Source organism: Zalophus californianus, chromosome 6 (assembly GCF_009762305.2).
Source record: "Zalophus californianus isolate mZalCal1 chromosome 6, mZalCal1.pri.v2, whole genome shotgun sequence".
Taxonomy (NCBI): domain Eukaryota; kingdom Metazoa; phylum Chordata; class Mammalia; order Carnivora; family Otariidae; genus Zalophus; species Zalophus californianus.
In genome coordinates, this window is record NC_045600.1 from 98,078,964 (window position 1) to 98,096,434 (window position 17,471).

At 33.6% G+C, this 17,471-nt stretch overlaps 1 protein-coding gene across 9 annotated transcripts in view; it reads left to right on the plus strand.

Moving 5' to 3' along the window:
* Positions 1–17,471, plus strand: part of TCF12 (transcription factor 12) — a 373,813-nt gene that overhangs the window by 313,330 nt on the left and 43,012 nt on the right. For 6 of the 9 annotated variants that reach the window (XM_027569322.2, XM_027569325.2, XM_027569324.2 and 3 more), the window contains 4 exons: positions 13,231–13,336; positions 14,377–14,516; positions 14,804–14,948; positions 15,272–15,336. In XM_027569322.2, the coding sequence (XP_027425123.1) occupies positions 13,231–13,336; positions 14,377–14,516; positions 14,804–14,948; positions 15,272–15,336 (456 nt within the window). Of the gene's footprint in view, positions 1–2,185; positions 2,371–5,084; positions 5,234–13,230; positions 13,337–14,376; positions 14,517–14,803; positions 14,949–15,271; positions 15,337–17,471 lie in introns of those variants that run through there. The other 3 variants (XM_027569331.2, XM_027569329.2, XM_027569332.2) reach the window with 3 other exon arrangements.

Sequence of the window (17,471 nt, forward strand, 5' to 3'; positions counted from 1 at the left end):
TGAACTTTTTCTTTTTGCCTGAATATGTTTATTCCTTTCAGAGTATCATACAGTTGTATCTAAAATAAAGAACTGATGGTGAAATACTGATATTTTCATTGTGCTTTAATAGCCAAGATTGTATAGTTGGGTTTACATTATATTGTTTGTTTTATCAGACAAAATAGTACTCTTTTCTGGCAAGTCCCAGAGAAATGAGCCTTAACTACTGTAAGTGGATTTTGTTGTTGTTGTTACCAATATATAAAAGTTGTCTCAAGTTGGAGCAATGATTTAGGAAGAAAATGTTCAAGTATTATCAGTGTTTTGTGGCTTCCCTCTTTTCCTCCTCAATTTCTATTCAAAAGTAAATTTTTAAATTTTTAGTCATTAAGAGAAAAAGGAAATTTTATTTTAGATGATCGATTTCCCATCTTTTTTTTTTTTAAGAGTAGCTATTCTGTCAGAGAACGACTATATCTATGAAAGAGCAAAATTTACTTGAATGGTTTTAAGGCTTGGCATTGTTAATTGTAAATCAAAGCTTTTTACACAGTGCTCTAAGGATTGAAATGGGTCTTTGTGGTCTCTCAGGAGGGAGGAAGTTACAAACCACTCTGCAGACTGGCATTTTAATAGTCTGCTGTACAGTGATGTTCTTTTGCAGCTGCTGCTTAGTCTTTTCTGTATCTGGAGAATGTGGGGAGGTTTTATTGTTACTCCGATACCATCAGCTTTTAAACATTGTGAAGTTAGCTGGCCTTATTGTCTGATCTGGTTTTATTACTATAATTTGATCAGTATGTTTCATAAGAATGGGTTGGGTTTTTTGTTTATTTTTTGCCCTCTTATTGAATGTTTCTGGAATATTTTTTAGAAGAGCTCTGCTTCATGAAAGGTGCGTTAAAAAAAGGTGATGTGCCCCTTTTTGCAGCTTGTTAGCTCTCCTCTGATTGGCACAGTTTTGTTAGAACCTGCAAGGCACAGGGAGAAGAGAGAGTAATACGAAGAGGTTTTGATGGGGAGAAGGGAGATAAACGTTTCTATTTTGTTTCTCTGGGTTAGAATCCAGACAAATGCAAAAGACAAATTGAGAAATTTTTAAATAACAAAATAATATGTGGGAGAAATATGTATTTGCAGTGTCTAAAACCTTTTGACTTACAAGTATAATAAAATATTTAAGTCTAGGAGACATTTATTCCTCTATCTTATTTTTCCTTTTTGAGAAATCTGAGCATTAACATAAAAATATGAATATAAAAAGTATTCTTTAAGAACAGTAATGAACTTGGAGGAAAGACATCTAAAAACCTTTTTTGGTTTATCAGCTATAGTGCACATCTTGTCTGTTATACACACCAGCCTTTCATACTTTTATATAAGGGAAAACAAAACTACTACTATTTACTGAATTGCTTTTACATATTAGATGGTCTAGAAGAGCATAGTCCATTATAAACTTTTAATTGGTGTTGTGAATGAGAAATTTAAGGAGATTTATAACTGAAAATCTGTATTATTAAATAGGTCTGAAAAAAACAGGTCTGCTAAAAAACATTTATTTTCAAGATAATTTTTTAAGTTTTTGTACTGAACTTTTTCATGAAATGTGCTCCTTTCAACATTTTTTTCAATATGATTTTTATAACTTAAAAAAAATCATGATTTGTTCCAGCTAGTTAAGAGGTACTTACGTGATGGGTCCGCTTTCTCCAGGAAGTGATTTTGTACAAGGCTTAACTGTCTAGATCCTTCTTGTTACACATGATTCAGTGTTTCCAATTCCTGATAGCTTGATCATGTGTTTATCAAAGTTGGAAGCAACTTTAGACCAGGCCAGATGGTAATGTTGCTAGAGGTATAGCAAGCTGGGTTTCCCTGCCACCTGTACTCTAATTTAGTTAAAACTAAAAACAGATTAAGAGATGTCAGTTTGCCTTTCTTTGAGAGAGAGAGGTATATATCATATATATGACAAAATTAACAATTTCTTGGGATATTTATCTCTGGGACAGTCTTTCTCTTTTCATTATTTAACATTCCTAAGTAACTTGTATTTTTTTAAATACCCAAACTTTGTCATATTGGTATCCTCCACCAATGCAAGGACTTGATAGAAATTGAAAGAGGTTACTTACAGCATAAACCCTCCCTCTCTGCTCTGTGAGTTGGTTCAGTCCTATTTTGCATAAGTTCCTTTTGAGTAAATCCATGTGTGGATGCATAGTGCTGAAGACTTAACTCTGCTTGGCTGTGTGGATGTATGTCTTGGAGAGAAGCTGTGTGCATTAGCTGCAAACTAACATTTTCAAAATCAACATGTACTGTGCTTACCCTGTCCCTGGAATGGGCAGCAATTCTTTGATGTATTACTACAATGGGAAAACGGTAAGTCCTTTTCTTTGTTCATAGAGCTTCTAACTGGCTTATTTAATGGAAAACAGTGTAGATTAATTGCTTTTTACTAAAACCTGTGAGGTTTTATCATTTTCTGCAATACATTTAAACTGTGTATTTCTTTGTAAGTAGTGTCAGTAAAGTTGCCTTTGACACTGTTACTCAATAGTTGTTGGCTTTTATTTTTAAAATAGGATAGAAAATAAACCTGAATTTGTGAGTTACTATTTTTAATCCCTGATGTCTTTACTAGCAGTAAGCTTGAAAGTACATATTTTTCAATGTCTTTTTATATTGTAAACATACAACTTATATATAAAACACATACACTCACAGAGAGAGAGGATTGTTTGATGCTTTGTAGATAGAAGGGAAAGATGAAAGTCATCTTGGATATTCATAAAAATAACAAGTATGAAGCTCTGGGAATGATTAGGGAAGCAGTCAGCTAGTGAGGGCCGTATTTCCTGTTTGGAGTTTCAGGTCCAGAGCCTGACTTTACTGGGATACCATCTGTTTCCAATCAAACCAGAATTTTGACCCTGTACAGATTCATAAAATAAATCACTATTTTTCAAAGAATGCATTTAAACGTTTTCCAAAGAATGTATTTCTGGTCAATTTATAGCACATGGTTAGATGTTTTAAAATAATACCTTTCTGTGTTGCTAAGGAAGACTTTTCTGTTCTTTAATTACTTAATATTATTTAGAATGTTTCTACAAAAGTATCTTTAAGTCAGAGGATTTTGTATATTCTAAAAGTGAACTCACTGGACGATTAGGAGTTATCCTTATAATTGATAAGCATAGTAAAAATGTTATACTAGTAAATAACAATCTTGGGTTTATGTCAGAAATTCAGTATTTTCCTCCTCAATCTTTACAAAAAAAATTTTTCCCTCAGGTGTCTTTTTAAATACCTATATGACTTTAGTGACTTTTTTTGGTTGGGAGTAGAGGCATTTTTAATGCTAATGCTTGAAGTTATAAAGAAAATATAATCACATTTTCCTAAAATAGGTGTAAAATCAGATATGTTTCTTCCTTCCCTTTTCAACAGTTGAAAATGTTTTCAAGTAGCATATGATTCTAACCAGGGTACATGAGAACTAATGAAAGTACTTTTTCATTCTCTGACTGCTTTGGGAATGCTTCTTTGGACTCTGTTAGCATTTGGTTGTTAACTTTTGGGTAAGCTTTCTTAATAGATGATAATCAAGCCAAAATATCCTAAACTTATTAAAAAGTATGTGCTCCCACTAGCCATATAAGCAGAACTTTGGAAAATGTGAGAGGTAGATTTAGATGGGGAATATAAGTGAAATTACTTGATCTCTATATAGCTTCCTTGCTAATTGTATTTAAAATGTGAAAATACTTTTATGTCCAATTCTGAGTAAAATAGTCATTTTGAAGATTGTGTGTGTGTGTGTGTGTGTGTGTGTGTGTGTGTCTGTGAGTTCAGGAAAATTAATTATACAGGGCCTCTGAAGCAGAGAGACTGTAACTCAAATTGAGTTTAGATTTTATTCTTTCGAGAGCACAGATCACTCTATTACAACATTTCTCTTTGTTCTACATTGGGTTGGGGGCAGGGGACAGCTTTGATGGTATTAAGTATTTCCAGACTTATGGTAGATGACATAGCTGGTATGATAGAGAAGTGTAGCCTGAAAATTGATAGCCTGTGCCTGATATAGGTCAAAGGTGACTTTTATGTTCTTGAAAAATGCATAAAGAGCTGATATATTGCTTAGTCCTCTGGATCATAAGGCCCTAGTCTTAATGTATTTTCTTATATGTATTTTATTTTTACCACCTCTAGTTTTTTTTATTCTCTTACAACTCTTCAATAAGAAAATGATGTAGTATGTAATTACATTATCCAGAAACTATGTGAATGCCTCATTTTACTGTATATTTTGAGGGATGTCTACCCATCATGGTAAAAACTGGTGCTTTAACTTAAAATTTCCAGACTCTAAGTGAAATATACTTCCTTACTTCAGTTATGGAATTTTTATATAATCCTCATAGTGAACAGGTTAAATTTAAGCTCACTCTTTAATCCTACCTTACATTTTATTTTAGTTGATAGGGCAGATTAATAGTTTGAAATGCTAACAAGTTCCCATTGATTTCATTTTTAAGATCCCTTTGTGGGTATTAGGGAGCAAGAAATCCTAAATGGTACTGGTCTTAAAACGCTTTATCTTTTTTTTTCCAGTTTTTATTTTTAAATTTTCAAGTTGGTTTCATGTATTTAAGGATGGTTGAGGTATTTTAACAATAAGACTGAGTAGTCTCTAGCAAAAAACAGATTAATGAGAGAAGAGGCTTTCTGTATTTTATTTAAGATTTTGTTATCGTATTATATTGGAAATATAACAGGCTTGGGCATCTCTATGCAGAAAAGAAAAGCCAAGATATTAACCCTGTTTTTCCCACTATTTGAAAAGAGAAGGGGTTAATGATCTGTATCATATGTAGCCTTTGTGTGGTTGTATTCTGTAACATACTGTAAAATATTAATATGTGTTTATCATAAACAGAAAACTGAAAACCATTTTGAATATCAATTTTGTGAGATTAAAAAATAGCAAGGAATAACGAGTTTCTGAGCTTCCTTATGTATAAAGAATTTGCCCTGCATTCAGTTTTCTCATTGATATGACTAAATTGTGTCCTTTATGCAGAAAGGTAGAAAGTCTTAGAGGTAAAGGAAGTAAAGTTTTGGGAGGAGAGGATTCCCGTTTTCTTCACCTTGAGGATTCTGGAGTTTCGGCCTTCCTCTGATCTGATCAGCCTCCATTTTCTAGGCCTTGAACTGAAGATGCTACAGAGTGTTCCAGGTATAAAAATTGCAGCAAGTACAGACATGATGCTCTTTTAATTGTATGAGGGGATTATTTTAATCTTATCAGAGACAACACAGAAATCCAAGTTTTGAAACTCAAGCTTAGAAATGCGTTTTTAATATTGAGCTTCTTTGGATGGAATCTGGGAAAGAAGAGACAGGAACTAACATGATTATAAGGGCTACTCTGTCAGGAGCTATACTGAGGGCTTTATGTTGACCTCATTTAACCCTCACAACCACTCTGTCATTTAGTTGTTACTGTCATTCTTTTATAAATAAGGAAAATGAGGTTCAGGGAAGTTAAGTAACTTGCTCAAGCCCCACCCAGTTAGTAAGTGCTGAGGTCAGAATTGAACCCAGATCTCTCTCCCAACAGCAGGTTTTCCCAAGGGCAAGTTAACTAGCCTCCATAGTAAAGGGCCAGATTTCATTTATCCTTACTATAATTTGTATCAAAATATACTACACTGGGAAGAAAATGAAACCGAGGAAAACAGGAGGCCATTCTTATAAATACTTAATGTATTTTGCATATATGATGAGACTAACAGTTTTATGAATGCAGATTGATGTGGTCAGTCAAGCAGATTTTTATTAGTTTCTGTTTAAGATGAAGAGCTTTAAACCCGATTTGTTTGAGAACTCAGGAAATCAGACTAGCGTGGTCTCCTCTTCTAATAGAATTCATAGTACTGAAAATTGCTTTAGCCAGGGTTTTGGCACCTGACTGCCCATCTAGCTTGTATTTTCATAAGAATTAGAGTAGAAAGTAGCTAAAATTTCATTATAAATACATCTAAGCCTTATGTTGCAAATAAACATTCTCAGTTAATAAAAGCACAGAAACCAACGTGAAAGTATATAGAGCTACATTTTGGTTCCATTGGGGATTTATTGCTAATTAACATGAGAGAAGAAAGTACAAGTAAATTAATTCAAATTTCCAGCTTGTCTATGGGCCCAGTAGAGTTAAACCTAACATTTGTATGATGAGGAAAACACGAATTAATTTAAGAATTCTGTGAAGATACAATGCTAACAACATAGAATGTCAAGGACTTTAGCTTAAATCTACTTTGATTTTTCTCCCCTTTACCAAAACTATCTTGAGACTATATTCTAGATATAAATCCAAGGATTTTTTTTTCCCCTTAATTTGTGGGCACAAATACCAAGGAGTATAAAACTACGGCCGTTGCCAGGAGATTATGTCGTCACTGGTCAGCTTTATTAATGTTTCAGAAAGAAATTTATATCCCTTTCTACTAGTTCATGAATGTGTTGAAGAAAGAGATCAGGTTCTGTATTGTTGGATCTCAATTTCTTTAAAATGTAGGGAGCTGAGGAGTGACACTCTGATTTGTTTAGTATATTATCCTAGCATAAGTTTCAAACCCAGTCCCTTAAAAATGCCATAGTTTATCTCTCAGGAAAAACTGAGATCATTATGACAATGATAGCAGTTACAATAAAGAGCTGGTGAAAAATGCCCAGTGATGTTAACTTAAGATTAATAAAAATGTGCTTGACTTCCTAAGATATTTTTCTCACAATTGAAAACCAGTAATATCCAGCTATGCTTGTTAGACAGCAGAACTAGTAATTGATTTTAAGCTGCTTTGTACTGAAAACTGGAATTTTTTTTTCTTATTGTTAGAGAGGAAATTTTACTTCATTTCACCCCTACACATGTCTCTGGGAATTCTTGGGAAAAGACATTGATCCTTTTACTTATGAAACTGTTGAAAATAAAAACATGTATTTTTATCCCTTTTACAGAAATTCCAGTTGTGTTTTTAGCAGGCTAATTAGGTAAAAAGAATCCTTGACAGAGATGGTTTGCATGTCCTTGAGTTAGTCCTTGTACCTCAGATATTTTGCGTTATGATGCCATTGGTTTTGGTTTTTATGGTATTTGGTACTGAAACTGTCTAAATATTTTTCCCCTTGGGCTTGGAATTACCATAAAGACTCCAGTAGTAGATTGGACTTTCTGGCAAAGTGGCAAAACTTCTATTTTTATGTAATAATAAAATACTGAAAACATTGAAATATTTATCAAATCTGTTATCTAAGTATTCTTAGATATTGGAAAATTCTTCAATTAGAGAGTGGTTTCATAGTTTATTTAAAAATTTTAATGTCTTTCTTTGGGGTTATATTTCTTTTAATTTTGATTAGAGAAGGAACAAAGAAATTGGGAAGACCTAAATTTCAGAAACTTTAAAATTTTGCTATTTAAGTTAAAGATGCTTTGTATTTGAGTTTATACATTAGATCAGTATTCACAGAGAATAATGGATCCAAAATGATCAGAAAAATCAATAGAAAATTGTTTTTAGGAAATTTCTTGAACTTCCCCTAACACCTACCTAGCACCCTTATCTGAATCAGTATAATTCTTAAAGCCAAATTTTTATTTACTCTTTTTTAAACAGCTTATTTTTACTAAATTCAGGGCCCCCAAAATTCAGGAATAGAAACTGTTGTTTGTATTATTGTGTGAGGAACTTGGATAGGTTAATCAGCAATAACTAAAAAATAAATTCTTATGGTAATTACCTAGTTTTCCTTAATTTTTAAGTATTGACCCTTAAACATGCATATCTTAAAAATTATTGGCCTGGAGGTTTAATTACAGTTCTTGAAGATAGGATTTGACTTAGGGTGTGGTTTTCTTTTTTTCCAGTTTTTTTCCAGGTTTTTAGGTACTCGGGTATATCTTGTGAGATTTTTATTGTTTAATTAAAAAATATAGTTATATAAAAATAAGGTAAATTAAGTGGATGTTCCTGAATATAATGTTACACTTTTATTTTGAAATTATGATGGTAGGGTAAATTAGCCAAATGTTTTGTTTTGTTATTTTGGTAGGTTGATAAAAACTGTGCTAAAGATGATTTCTGTTATTATTTTAAACTTTTCACATATTGGCGGTCCATGTTAGCATGTATTAAAGTGTTTAATGATACTTACTGGAATTTAAAGAAAACTGCTATTCAAATCATCTTGACCTTAGAGCTATTAGAAGCCGAAACATAATGAAATCTTGATAGTAATTACTGTGTTAGAGCATGTTCAGAAAAATGGATAAGCTCCTCCATCTTTCTTTTTTCCAAATCAGGTGAGGAAGTTCCTAAATTTTTTGACAGTTTAGGCTGATTTTGGTTTTCATAGGCCTTGGAGCTTATGAGACTCCAAGAATATTTCTTTCAAAATAATTTATGCAATTCTAAACTGAGTAATGAAAAATGATCTAAACCTATGTTGTTCAATATAGTAACCGCTAGTCACATATGACTATTAAAGTAAAATTAAAAATTCAATTCCTAGCTGTACTACTCATATTTCAAGTGTTCAATAGTCACATGTAAGTAGTGGCTACTATATTGTATAGCACAGATGTGGAACATGTTCATCATCACAGAAACCTCTATTGGGTAGTGCTCATCTAAAGCATTCCTCTCATTTTTCGGTGGAAGGGTATCTTAATTAAGATTTATAGCTATTCTCACATACTAAGGAAAATTCCCAACTCATCTCCTCATCATTTGGGACATTTAAAGATATCAGCCACCACACAGGCTATGGATCTATTTTTAAAGGCATGGGGAATGACATCGTCTTTTAACCCATCACTGGATGTGACAAGATTTAAAAAAACAGAAACAAAATGAAAAGAAAAACCTTTTTAGCAAAAGCTACTACTTCTTTGCATCTTTTCTTAATATAACTATCAGAAAATCATTATGGCTCCCTGCTTGACAGGGATGTTTCCAGTATTAATCACAGGAGGTATGCATTGAAATCAAGAACACAGTGCACAGCTCCAGCCTTTAGAGCTAAACAGAGAATGATCTGCTCTGAATATGGAGTTATCCATATGACTAAACTGAATCATCCAAGCAAGTAAAAAGGAATGTTTTTGTTAACTTGACTTCAATTGGTTGAATGAGCTAAAACATCCCAAGGATAATTGTGTAATCACTGTAAAGAGTAATTATAAATATTCATTCCTGAAGTGCTCTGTCACTCTTAAGTTTGGGTAGGATGAGATGAGGACGTTAGAGATATTGATGTGGATTCGTTCTGTTCAGCCAGACTTAACAGGGAGGTATCTTAGATTTTCAGTAATATTCATTCAGGTTGGAAAAAATGGTATAGTTCTGTTCACCAGACACTCAAAATTTCTCTCATCACCATACCTAGAGGATAAAATGTAAGTGCTTGGGAAAGAAGAACGACAGTCCCATGATAACAATTGTGAGCCCGACATTCTGAAATGGAAGTTAGAATTCTAAAGAAAAGTTCTAAATATCGACCACATTTTACAGGAATATCTTAAATTACTTAACTACCTTTTTCTAAGATTTTTTTTTTTTTAAGTAATCTCTAGACCCAGCGTGGGGCTTGAACTCACAACCCGGATATCAAGAGTCTCAAGCTCTACCAGCTGAGCCAGGGAGGCGCCCCTCTATTTCTCTTTTAAATAGTTTGATTCCTGGTAGATTTTAATCATCTTAAAGCATATATATTCCTTTCTCTTAATTTTAAGATTGTTTGTTGTGATACAAAATCATACTTAAGATGTAAACGTCTGATTAGATCATTAACTAGGAGGAAAAAAAAAAACTGGCATCTATGTGCAGGTGATCAGATGACATAAGCAGTCTGGTTTTAATTTGTGGCCAGTACTGATTGTAACTAAAAGAGACTTGCTCTTTTTGTGGAATTGGCTGACTATTTCCCTACATCTGGAGTTAATAAAGTCTTTGAGACCACATCAGTTGCGCTTTGCCGCAAGAACTCTTTGATCTGAGAAATTGAGACTGGCGCAACTGCTGCTTCATAACATTGCATCTATGTTTTTGCAAGCTATGGTTAAGATACCAAAAGTAAAGTTATTTGGCTGGTGTTAGAAATGCTGTTAGATGGGCCTCTTTGAGAACCACGTTTTTCAAAACATTTTTATTATGATTAAAAACTTTGAACTTATGTTAGTAAATAAATGATAAACTTTTAATAGTTTAGAGTTTTCACCATTTTCATTTATAAAATCTTTTAAAAGTCCATTTATTCTTTTTCAAACTCTGTTTGTAAAGACTAACATTAAAAACAACTTTACCTCTAAAATGAGCCCTGTTTTTTCCGTACAGCTTAAAATTTTTACATACGAATAGGCTAGTCTCTTCTGCTTTGTATGGTTTATCTTGGTTTTCTTGTTTTCCATGACAGCGATCATTAACCATTATATGATCAGCATATTCTCCTTTATTTAACTGTGATTTGTAAGTCAGTACAGCCAGATTTATCCTTTAATTGCTTTTATAATTGCAAACATTTAGAATTTTTTAAAGTGTGAGTATACTATGTATGGAATACAGTGAATTGAATTGGGAATAAGGATAAATAAATATAAATGGACAAATTATAATTTAAATTGACAAATTATGTAGATTTTTGTGTGTGTGAGATGACACATCAAAACTGGAATTTTTTTCATAAGTTGGAGGCTTACATACTATTTCAATCTATAACCTGGATAGAATTAGAGAATTTTGTATTTCATACTTTGAGATCAAGTGATGGTGTATATAGTAAATAAAATAAGCATTTGTGACAAGAAGCATATGTTCTAATGCTGTCTTCTAAATTTTATTCTCATATGTATTTTCTTGCTGGGTCTTTGGATTTACTTTATTCTTCATTGTAGTTTCAGCCTAGTTTGGAAAAATCTTTGTAAAGGGGACAGAGGACATCTAGCTGTGGCTAAGTTTAGATACTGACACTTGATTAAAAGAAAAAAGTGCAAAATTCCTTTCCTGAAAACTTTTCCTGCCCATCAGCATTCCAAACACATTTGTATATACCCAATTATTTCACTGTGACACTATCTTATGTAATAGCACTAAACTGGAAAAATACATTTAATATCTGTAATGGGGAAGAAAACACATTTTATCTGCCATATTCTTTTATCTACAGTCTTTCTAGGTAGTTCTTAGGAATCCATCTTGTCTCAAACTTCTCAGGCACCACAGGTGTGTGTAGTCTTTACCTCTGGGATGGGAGAGGAAACTAACCTAAATGTCATCCATTGAAAAGAAACACCTGTGCTGGTATGAAACCGACTAGCAAGAAAAGTAAAAATAGACTTTTCAATCTTTTATTTAGAATGAGTTATATTTATAAGTAGGATTATGCAGACAAAAACTGTAAGAACAGCATTCAGGAACTGAACAAGGGCAATATTTTGTAGAATAACGGCTTCTACAAGAATGACAGAAAGATGATTGAGATACTATTAGCTAATACTTAGTGCTTACCATGCTAAGCATTGTATATGTATTATCTCATCTGATTTTCCCATCAACCCCCTAATGCAAGTACTGTTAGCACCATCTTACCAATGAGGAAATTGAGTCTTGGAAGCTTAGGTAATTTGTCAAGAGTCTTTATAGTTAGTTAATGCCTCAGAGGAAGAATAAATGAATATAAATGATAGTTTATGTAAATAAAATTTTGGCACACATTTTAATTTCAGTGTGTGCTTCCTCAACTTTTTTATTAGTGCATAGATATACTCAGGATAAAATACCAGACTATGTGGAAGGACATAAAGTAAATGTCTTCCCTCCCAATTCTAAGTCCAGAGGTGTAACCACTAAGTTTCTTATGTGTAATCCCAGAAATTTTCTATGCTTATGCCAAAAATATGTGTATGATATTTTACACATGCTCCCATAAATTTAAAAAGGTAGCTACTTTCTTTCACTTAAGTGAATACTTAGGATTTTTATTTGGAATGACATTTAATGGATGTACCCTTATCTAACTAAACAAAAGAAATATGTTTCCTACACTGTTCACAATAGGACACCTTTCCATTCTTCCTGACCCTTGGTTTACTTTTGCTTTTACAGAGTGTGCATCACCTTAATCGTTTATTTGTTTTCCTTCTTGACTGTAGTAATCATCATGAGAATGGTTTTATCATGTTTTGATTATTAAGGTTATTTAACTACCCATTTAGTTTTACAGAGAAATGGCAATGTTGGCTATTTGCCAATTCAAAATGTTCATAGTTTGCTTATCTGAAGCAAGGGTTTACCAAAGGAAATTAATACTGCTCTGACAAATTAAATGAGATTTTTCTTTTTTTAAGATTTTATTTATTTTATTTTAGAGAGAGAGAGAACATGCCCACTCACAGGAGTAGGGGGAGGGACAGAGGGAGGAGAGAGAGAATCTCAAGCAAACTCTGCACTTAGTGCAGAGCCCAGCGCTGGGCTTGATCCCATGATCCTGAGATCATGACCTAAGTGAAACCGGGAGTCAGACTCTCAACTGACTGAGCCACCCAGGCACCCCTAAATAAGATTTTTCTTAAAGCTGTGCCAGACTTAAAAGTTTACTTGAAATTAGAACCCCTCAGCAGAATTTGGTTTTAATTTTGCTAACCCTACTAAGTTAAGCAAGTTTCTGAAAACTTGCAGTGTGCCTTTTATGGTTATCGTTTAATAATAACAAAGTATAGTAACCTTTAATCTAACTCGTTTTGATTTCAATAAATCTTGTAACAGTAAAAAGAATGAATCTTAGGAACCAAAAATTTATTTCATGCTGTATTCAAAAGACACTGTTTCCACTACCACATTTTGAATCATGAGCCTATATGGATTTGTGTTTTGTAAGCAAAGTCAACATTTATGACTTTATTCAACCACCTGGTGTAATTGTCACACAAAGATGCATTATGGGATATTTGGAGTAGTATTTTTCTCAAGTAATCAGCTAAAAACAAATATGTAGATAGTAACCAAGTTAGATTTATATATGTGGATTTAGATTCTTTGGATTTGTGGCAGCTCTTTATAGATATTAGCTAGGACTTTTTAGGCCCTTTATGAAATGTAACACTTATTTTACATAAGTGATATATATGATAGTCATTTACATTTTAATTAAATTTCCTGTCTAATTTTTAAGGTATATGCACCATCCCCAAATTCAGATGATTTCAACCGTGAATCTCCTAGTTATCCATCTCCCAAACCACCAACCAGTATGTTTGCTAGCACTTTCTTTATGCAAGGTAAGTATTGCCAAATAGTTGTCAATCCTACAGCAGTTATCTATTGTGTATTAGCTAATATTTTAAGATTGTGAGGAAGGAGAAAACCTACACAGGAATTCATTTATTATTTTTAGGTATTTTTGGTCAAAATAAATTAAAATTTAGGTCTAAAATTTCTAATGCTATTTATTGCTGATTGCAATATAGTTGGACTATCCAACAAACCACTAGAGTGTCCCATCTAGTACTGATCAAACTTAAAAGGGACTTCAGTTGAGAAAAAGGAGTAGAGCTGCTCTTTCTCATTTTAGAATTTAAACAAATGAAGGATATTAACAACTCTAGTTTCTTATATAAATTACAGACTCTTATCACCCCTAGAATGATCAATATAAATAAAGAGTGAAAATCAAAGAACAGAATAAGACTCAAGAGAGGAAAAGTGTTGCATTTCCTTTAATTCATGTCTAGCAAATAATTTTTATTTGGTCTCCTATGGTTTTGGACTATGGAAAGCATATACTATGGGAGCAATAAATCACTACATAAACGCTTCCTTGACTTTACACTGGTGAGTGAAGTCATTGCTAACACATTTCATTTGAAGGCTGACTATAATATAGTCATTATCAATTACTTACGTTTACTATTAGAGAAACTTCTTTATTCCACAGTTTCAGAATGTTTGATATAATGTACATTGCTTGTTATAAAGAATTTTTTGGTATATTTATGGTTATACCATTTAACCAAAATTAAATCCAACCCATCCTCAAATTTGAGATTTTTATTATCCTCTTTGATAAGAATTTAAATCTTCCAAGGATTTTTATAACAACCTACCTACTGCAGTTTGGATTACTTTTTTTCCCCCTCCAACTTTTTAGAGCTTTATTCCCTCTTTTTTACAGTAATTGAGGGAAGAAAACTAGATAGAAGACTGGGTTGGAAAGGGGACGGGGAAAAGTATCTGGAGGGTATCCTTTTGAATTCTTACGGCATCATCAAAATAAAAAATTTTAGCTAAGGACAATTTTATATTTCTCTTTTCGTCTTAGATGGGACCCACAATTCTTCTGACCTTTGGAGTTCATCAAATGGGATGAGCCAGCCTGGTTTTGGTGGAATTCTGGGGACCTCCACTTCCCACATGTCTCAATCCAGTAGTTACGGCAGCCTTCATTCACATGACCGCTTGGTAGGCTCTAACACATGGCTAGGGTGCAGCAGCACTTGGTCCTCACTTGTGTTTCTCTTTGGATTGCAAGTGTAAGATTTGATTCTGCCAAAACTTGTGACATTTGAAATACTTCTAGGCTCACTGCATTTAGCATGCCTTTTAAAAAAGTAAATGACAGTAGTAGTGCTCTTCAGCTGCTAACTTGTAATGTTCTTTCTGACCTGTTATAGTAGTTGTCCAGTTATATGTGCATATTATTCAGAAAATGTATTTAATAGATCATGTCTCTTTCCCTCTTTCTCTAGAGCTATCCTCCACACTCAGTTTCACCAACAGACATAAACACGAGTCTCCCACCAATGTCTAGCTTCCATCGTGGCAGTACCAGCAATTCGCCTTATGTTGCTGCCTCACACACTCCTCCCATCAATGGATCAGATAGCATTCTAGGTGAGCTTTCTTGGGTTGGCAGAACTCCCTAAAACCTACATTGGGGATTTTCAATGAACCTCACATCTTTCAATATATTTTTGAGTATTGAGTTTTAAAGTGAAAGAAAGGAAGAAAAACTTTTTAATTTTCATTAATGTAGAAACTGGTACCGAACCTATCTTTAACTTAGCTTATTAAGTGTAACACATACACAATATTTGCTGCAGTGGGTGAGATAATGATAGAGAACACCTTTGAAATCACGGCAGAATGCTAAAAAAAAAAAAAAAAGCATCCTGCCTGCTAAAATTCTTGATTTGTTTTCTACCTGAAATATTCAGGAACCAGAGGGACTGCTGCTGGAAGCTCACAGACAGGTGATGCACTTGGAAAGGCTTTGGCATCTGTGAGTATTGATTTTACCTATTCTGCTGAATGAATTTTACACTGCTGATTCTATTTTGTGGACATGTCATAGTTAAGGGGTGTAGTTACAAAACAATCAACTTCATATCTCCATTAGAACTGTTCTCAGCGTGTATTGATTCTTATTGCCCTTAAAATAACTCAGAACACCTTGCCACCCCATCCCCACAAGACCTGTCCTTCTAACTTCAATTTAAATATGTCTTTGACTTAATGGAACAGACATAGAAAGAAGAGAAATTTGGGGATTTTTAGATCTAAAGCAGAAATTATTGAGATTCATTGTTAAATCTATTTATTAGTTTTAAATACATACTTAATGAGTTGCCCATTTAAGTAAGTCAAATGGAACCAAGAAAACTCCGTTATTCTTCTGGTCCACAGAAGAAAGTGCCTTCATAAGAAATTTTTCTAAGACAGAAAGCATTTTACATATTTTTTAAAAGGAAAAATAATCATCTGCAACTGATTCATTCAAGAAATAGAGTCTTCCCCTAAAAAATCCAGATTCATTGAAGAATTCATGCTAACATGAGTAAAACTGATTTGAAGGAATCCCATAGTATTTTCTTGAGCAGCTAATTTATATCATATCAGGACATTAATGACAAAGCAATGATTGTTTTAGTAACTGATCCTTAAAACATTAAAACTGAAATCCCTTCTTTCAGAATTCTTTTGGGAGAGCATTTACCAGTAATTCACAAAGACTCCAAATCTCATTGTTTAAAAAAGGCACTTCTGCTTTGTACTTTCTGAATTTTCTCCTTAGGCTTTTTCTTTTTCTTTTTTTCTCCTTGAATGGTATGCCTCTCAGAATTCCCACAGAGTTGTCTTACACTTTCTATGAAGTGCAGTTAACTTTATCAGACACATTTACTGTTGTTCCTGGGGAAGGCAGACCACTTAACGTGTGAGTAGAGGAAGCAGCCATTGAACATTTAGGAGATAAACCTCTTTGTATATAGTTTCTGTAAATAAACCTTTCTCTGCATCCCAGTACAAGTTCTTTGAGAAATAAAGCCAAGGCAAACTCATCTACCACATGGTGGTACCACAAAAGATAGAGCTCAGTAAATGCTTGTTGAATTCAGTCTCACATCATATGACAAAAATAGTGAAGATAAGAACAAAGCCCATAAGAATATCAGCTATAATTTGAATGTTTACTAGGTACTGGGTATTACACTAAGCATTTACGTGCTTTGTTTCATTTAATCCTCTAGAAAACCCTGTGAGGTTGGCATTATTATCCTCACATTACAGATGAGGAACTAAAGTTTAAAAGGTTAAGTAACTTCAGCTCAGAAAGATTAAGTAGTTTGTCCTAGGGATCACCAAGCTAGGAAGGGTAAAGCGCATATATATTAGGTAAGAACCTGGTAAGAACCAACTATCTTCACTACTGTTTCTCCAGAAAGAGAAATGCTACAGTGACTGCGGTTTTACAGGATGTTGATGAGGATTAAAGGAAGTGGTCCTACATTTTCTGGACTTCCACCTGATGAAAACTACCTGCTTAGAAATAAAATTATTCTATAATATTAAATCTGAGTGTCTCCCAGGAATTTGACTGGCTTACCATATTTTCTCTTGATTCTGAAAAAATCCAGTAGCAGATATTTCACATGTAGGAGGACAAACAACGTTGAACTTTCAATTCTACTCAACTTTAAAAAATACAAACTGCATTTTGGGGGCTTTTTTCTCAAAAGTCTTTTGTTTATTTTATGCAAGGAAAACTTCTGTAAAGGAATCTTGGCAGGTAGGCAGACAAAAATTTGTGATGTTCTCAGTGGTTGTCCTTCAAGCTCCCTTTCAGTTACCCTTCTTATAGTTGACTGTTTCCCATATTATGACCAGCGTAGTAACCAAACCAGTTGGCACTAGGGGGAAAAAAAAAAATACAAATTCTCCATGAGTGGAAGCCAGGGAAGAATGTTTAATCTAGTTAGTGGGTGGGCTTTGGTTGTCATGGAAACTCAGCTCTGTCATCCTGTGTTGTTACTAGGCAGGAGCAGCCAGGTCATTCCATAAATCACTTCTGTCATAGCTGACGGTGATGCATTCCATCTGCTCCATCACTGCATGCCATAGTCTACACACTTGAAATCC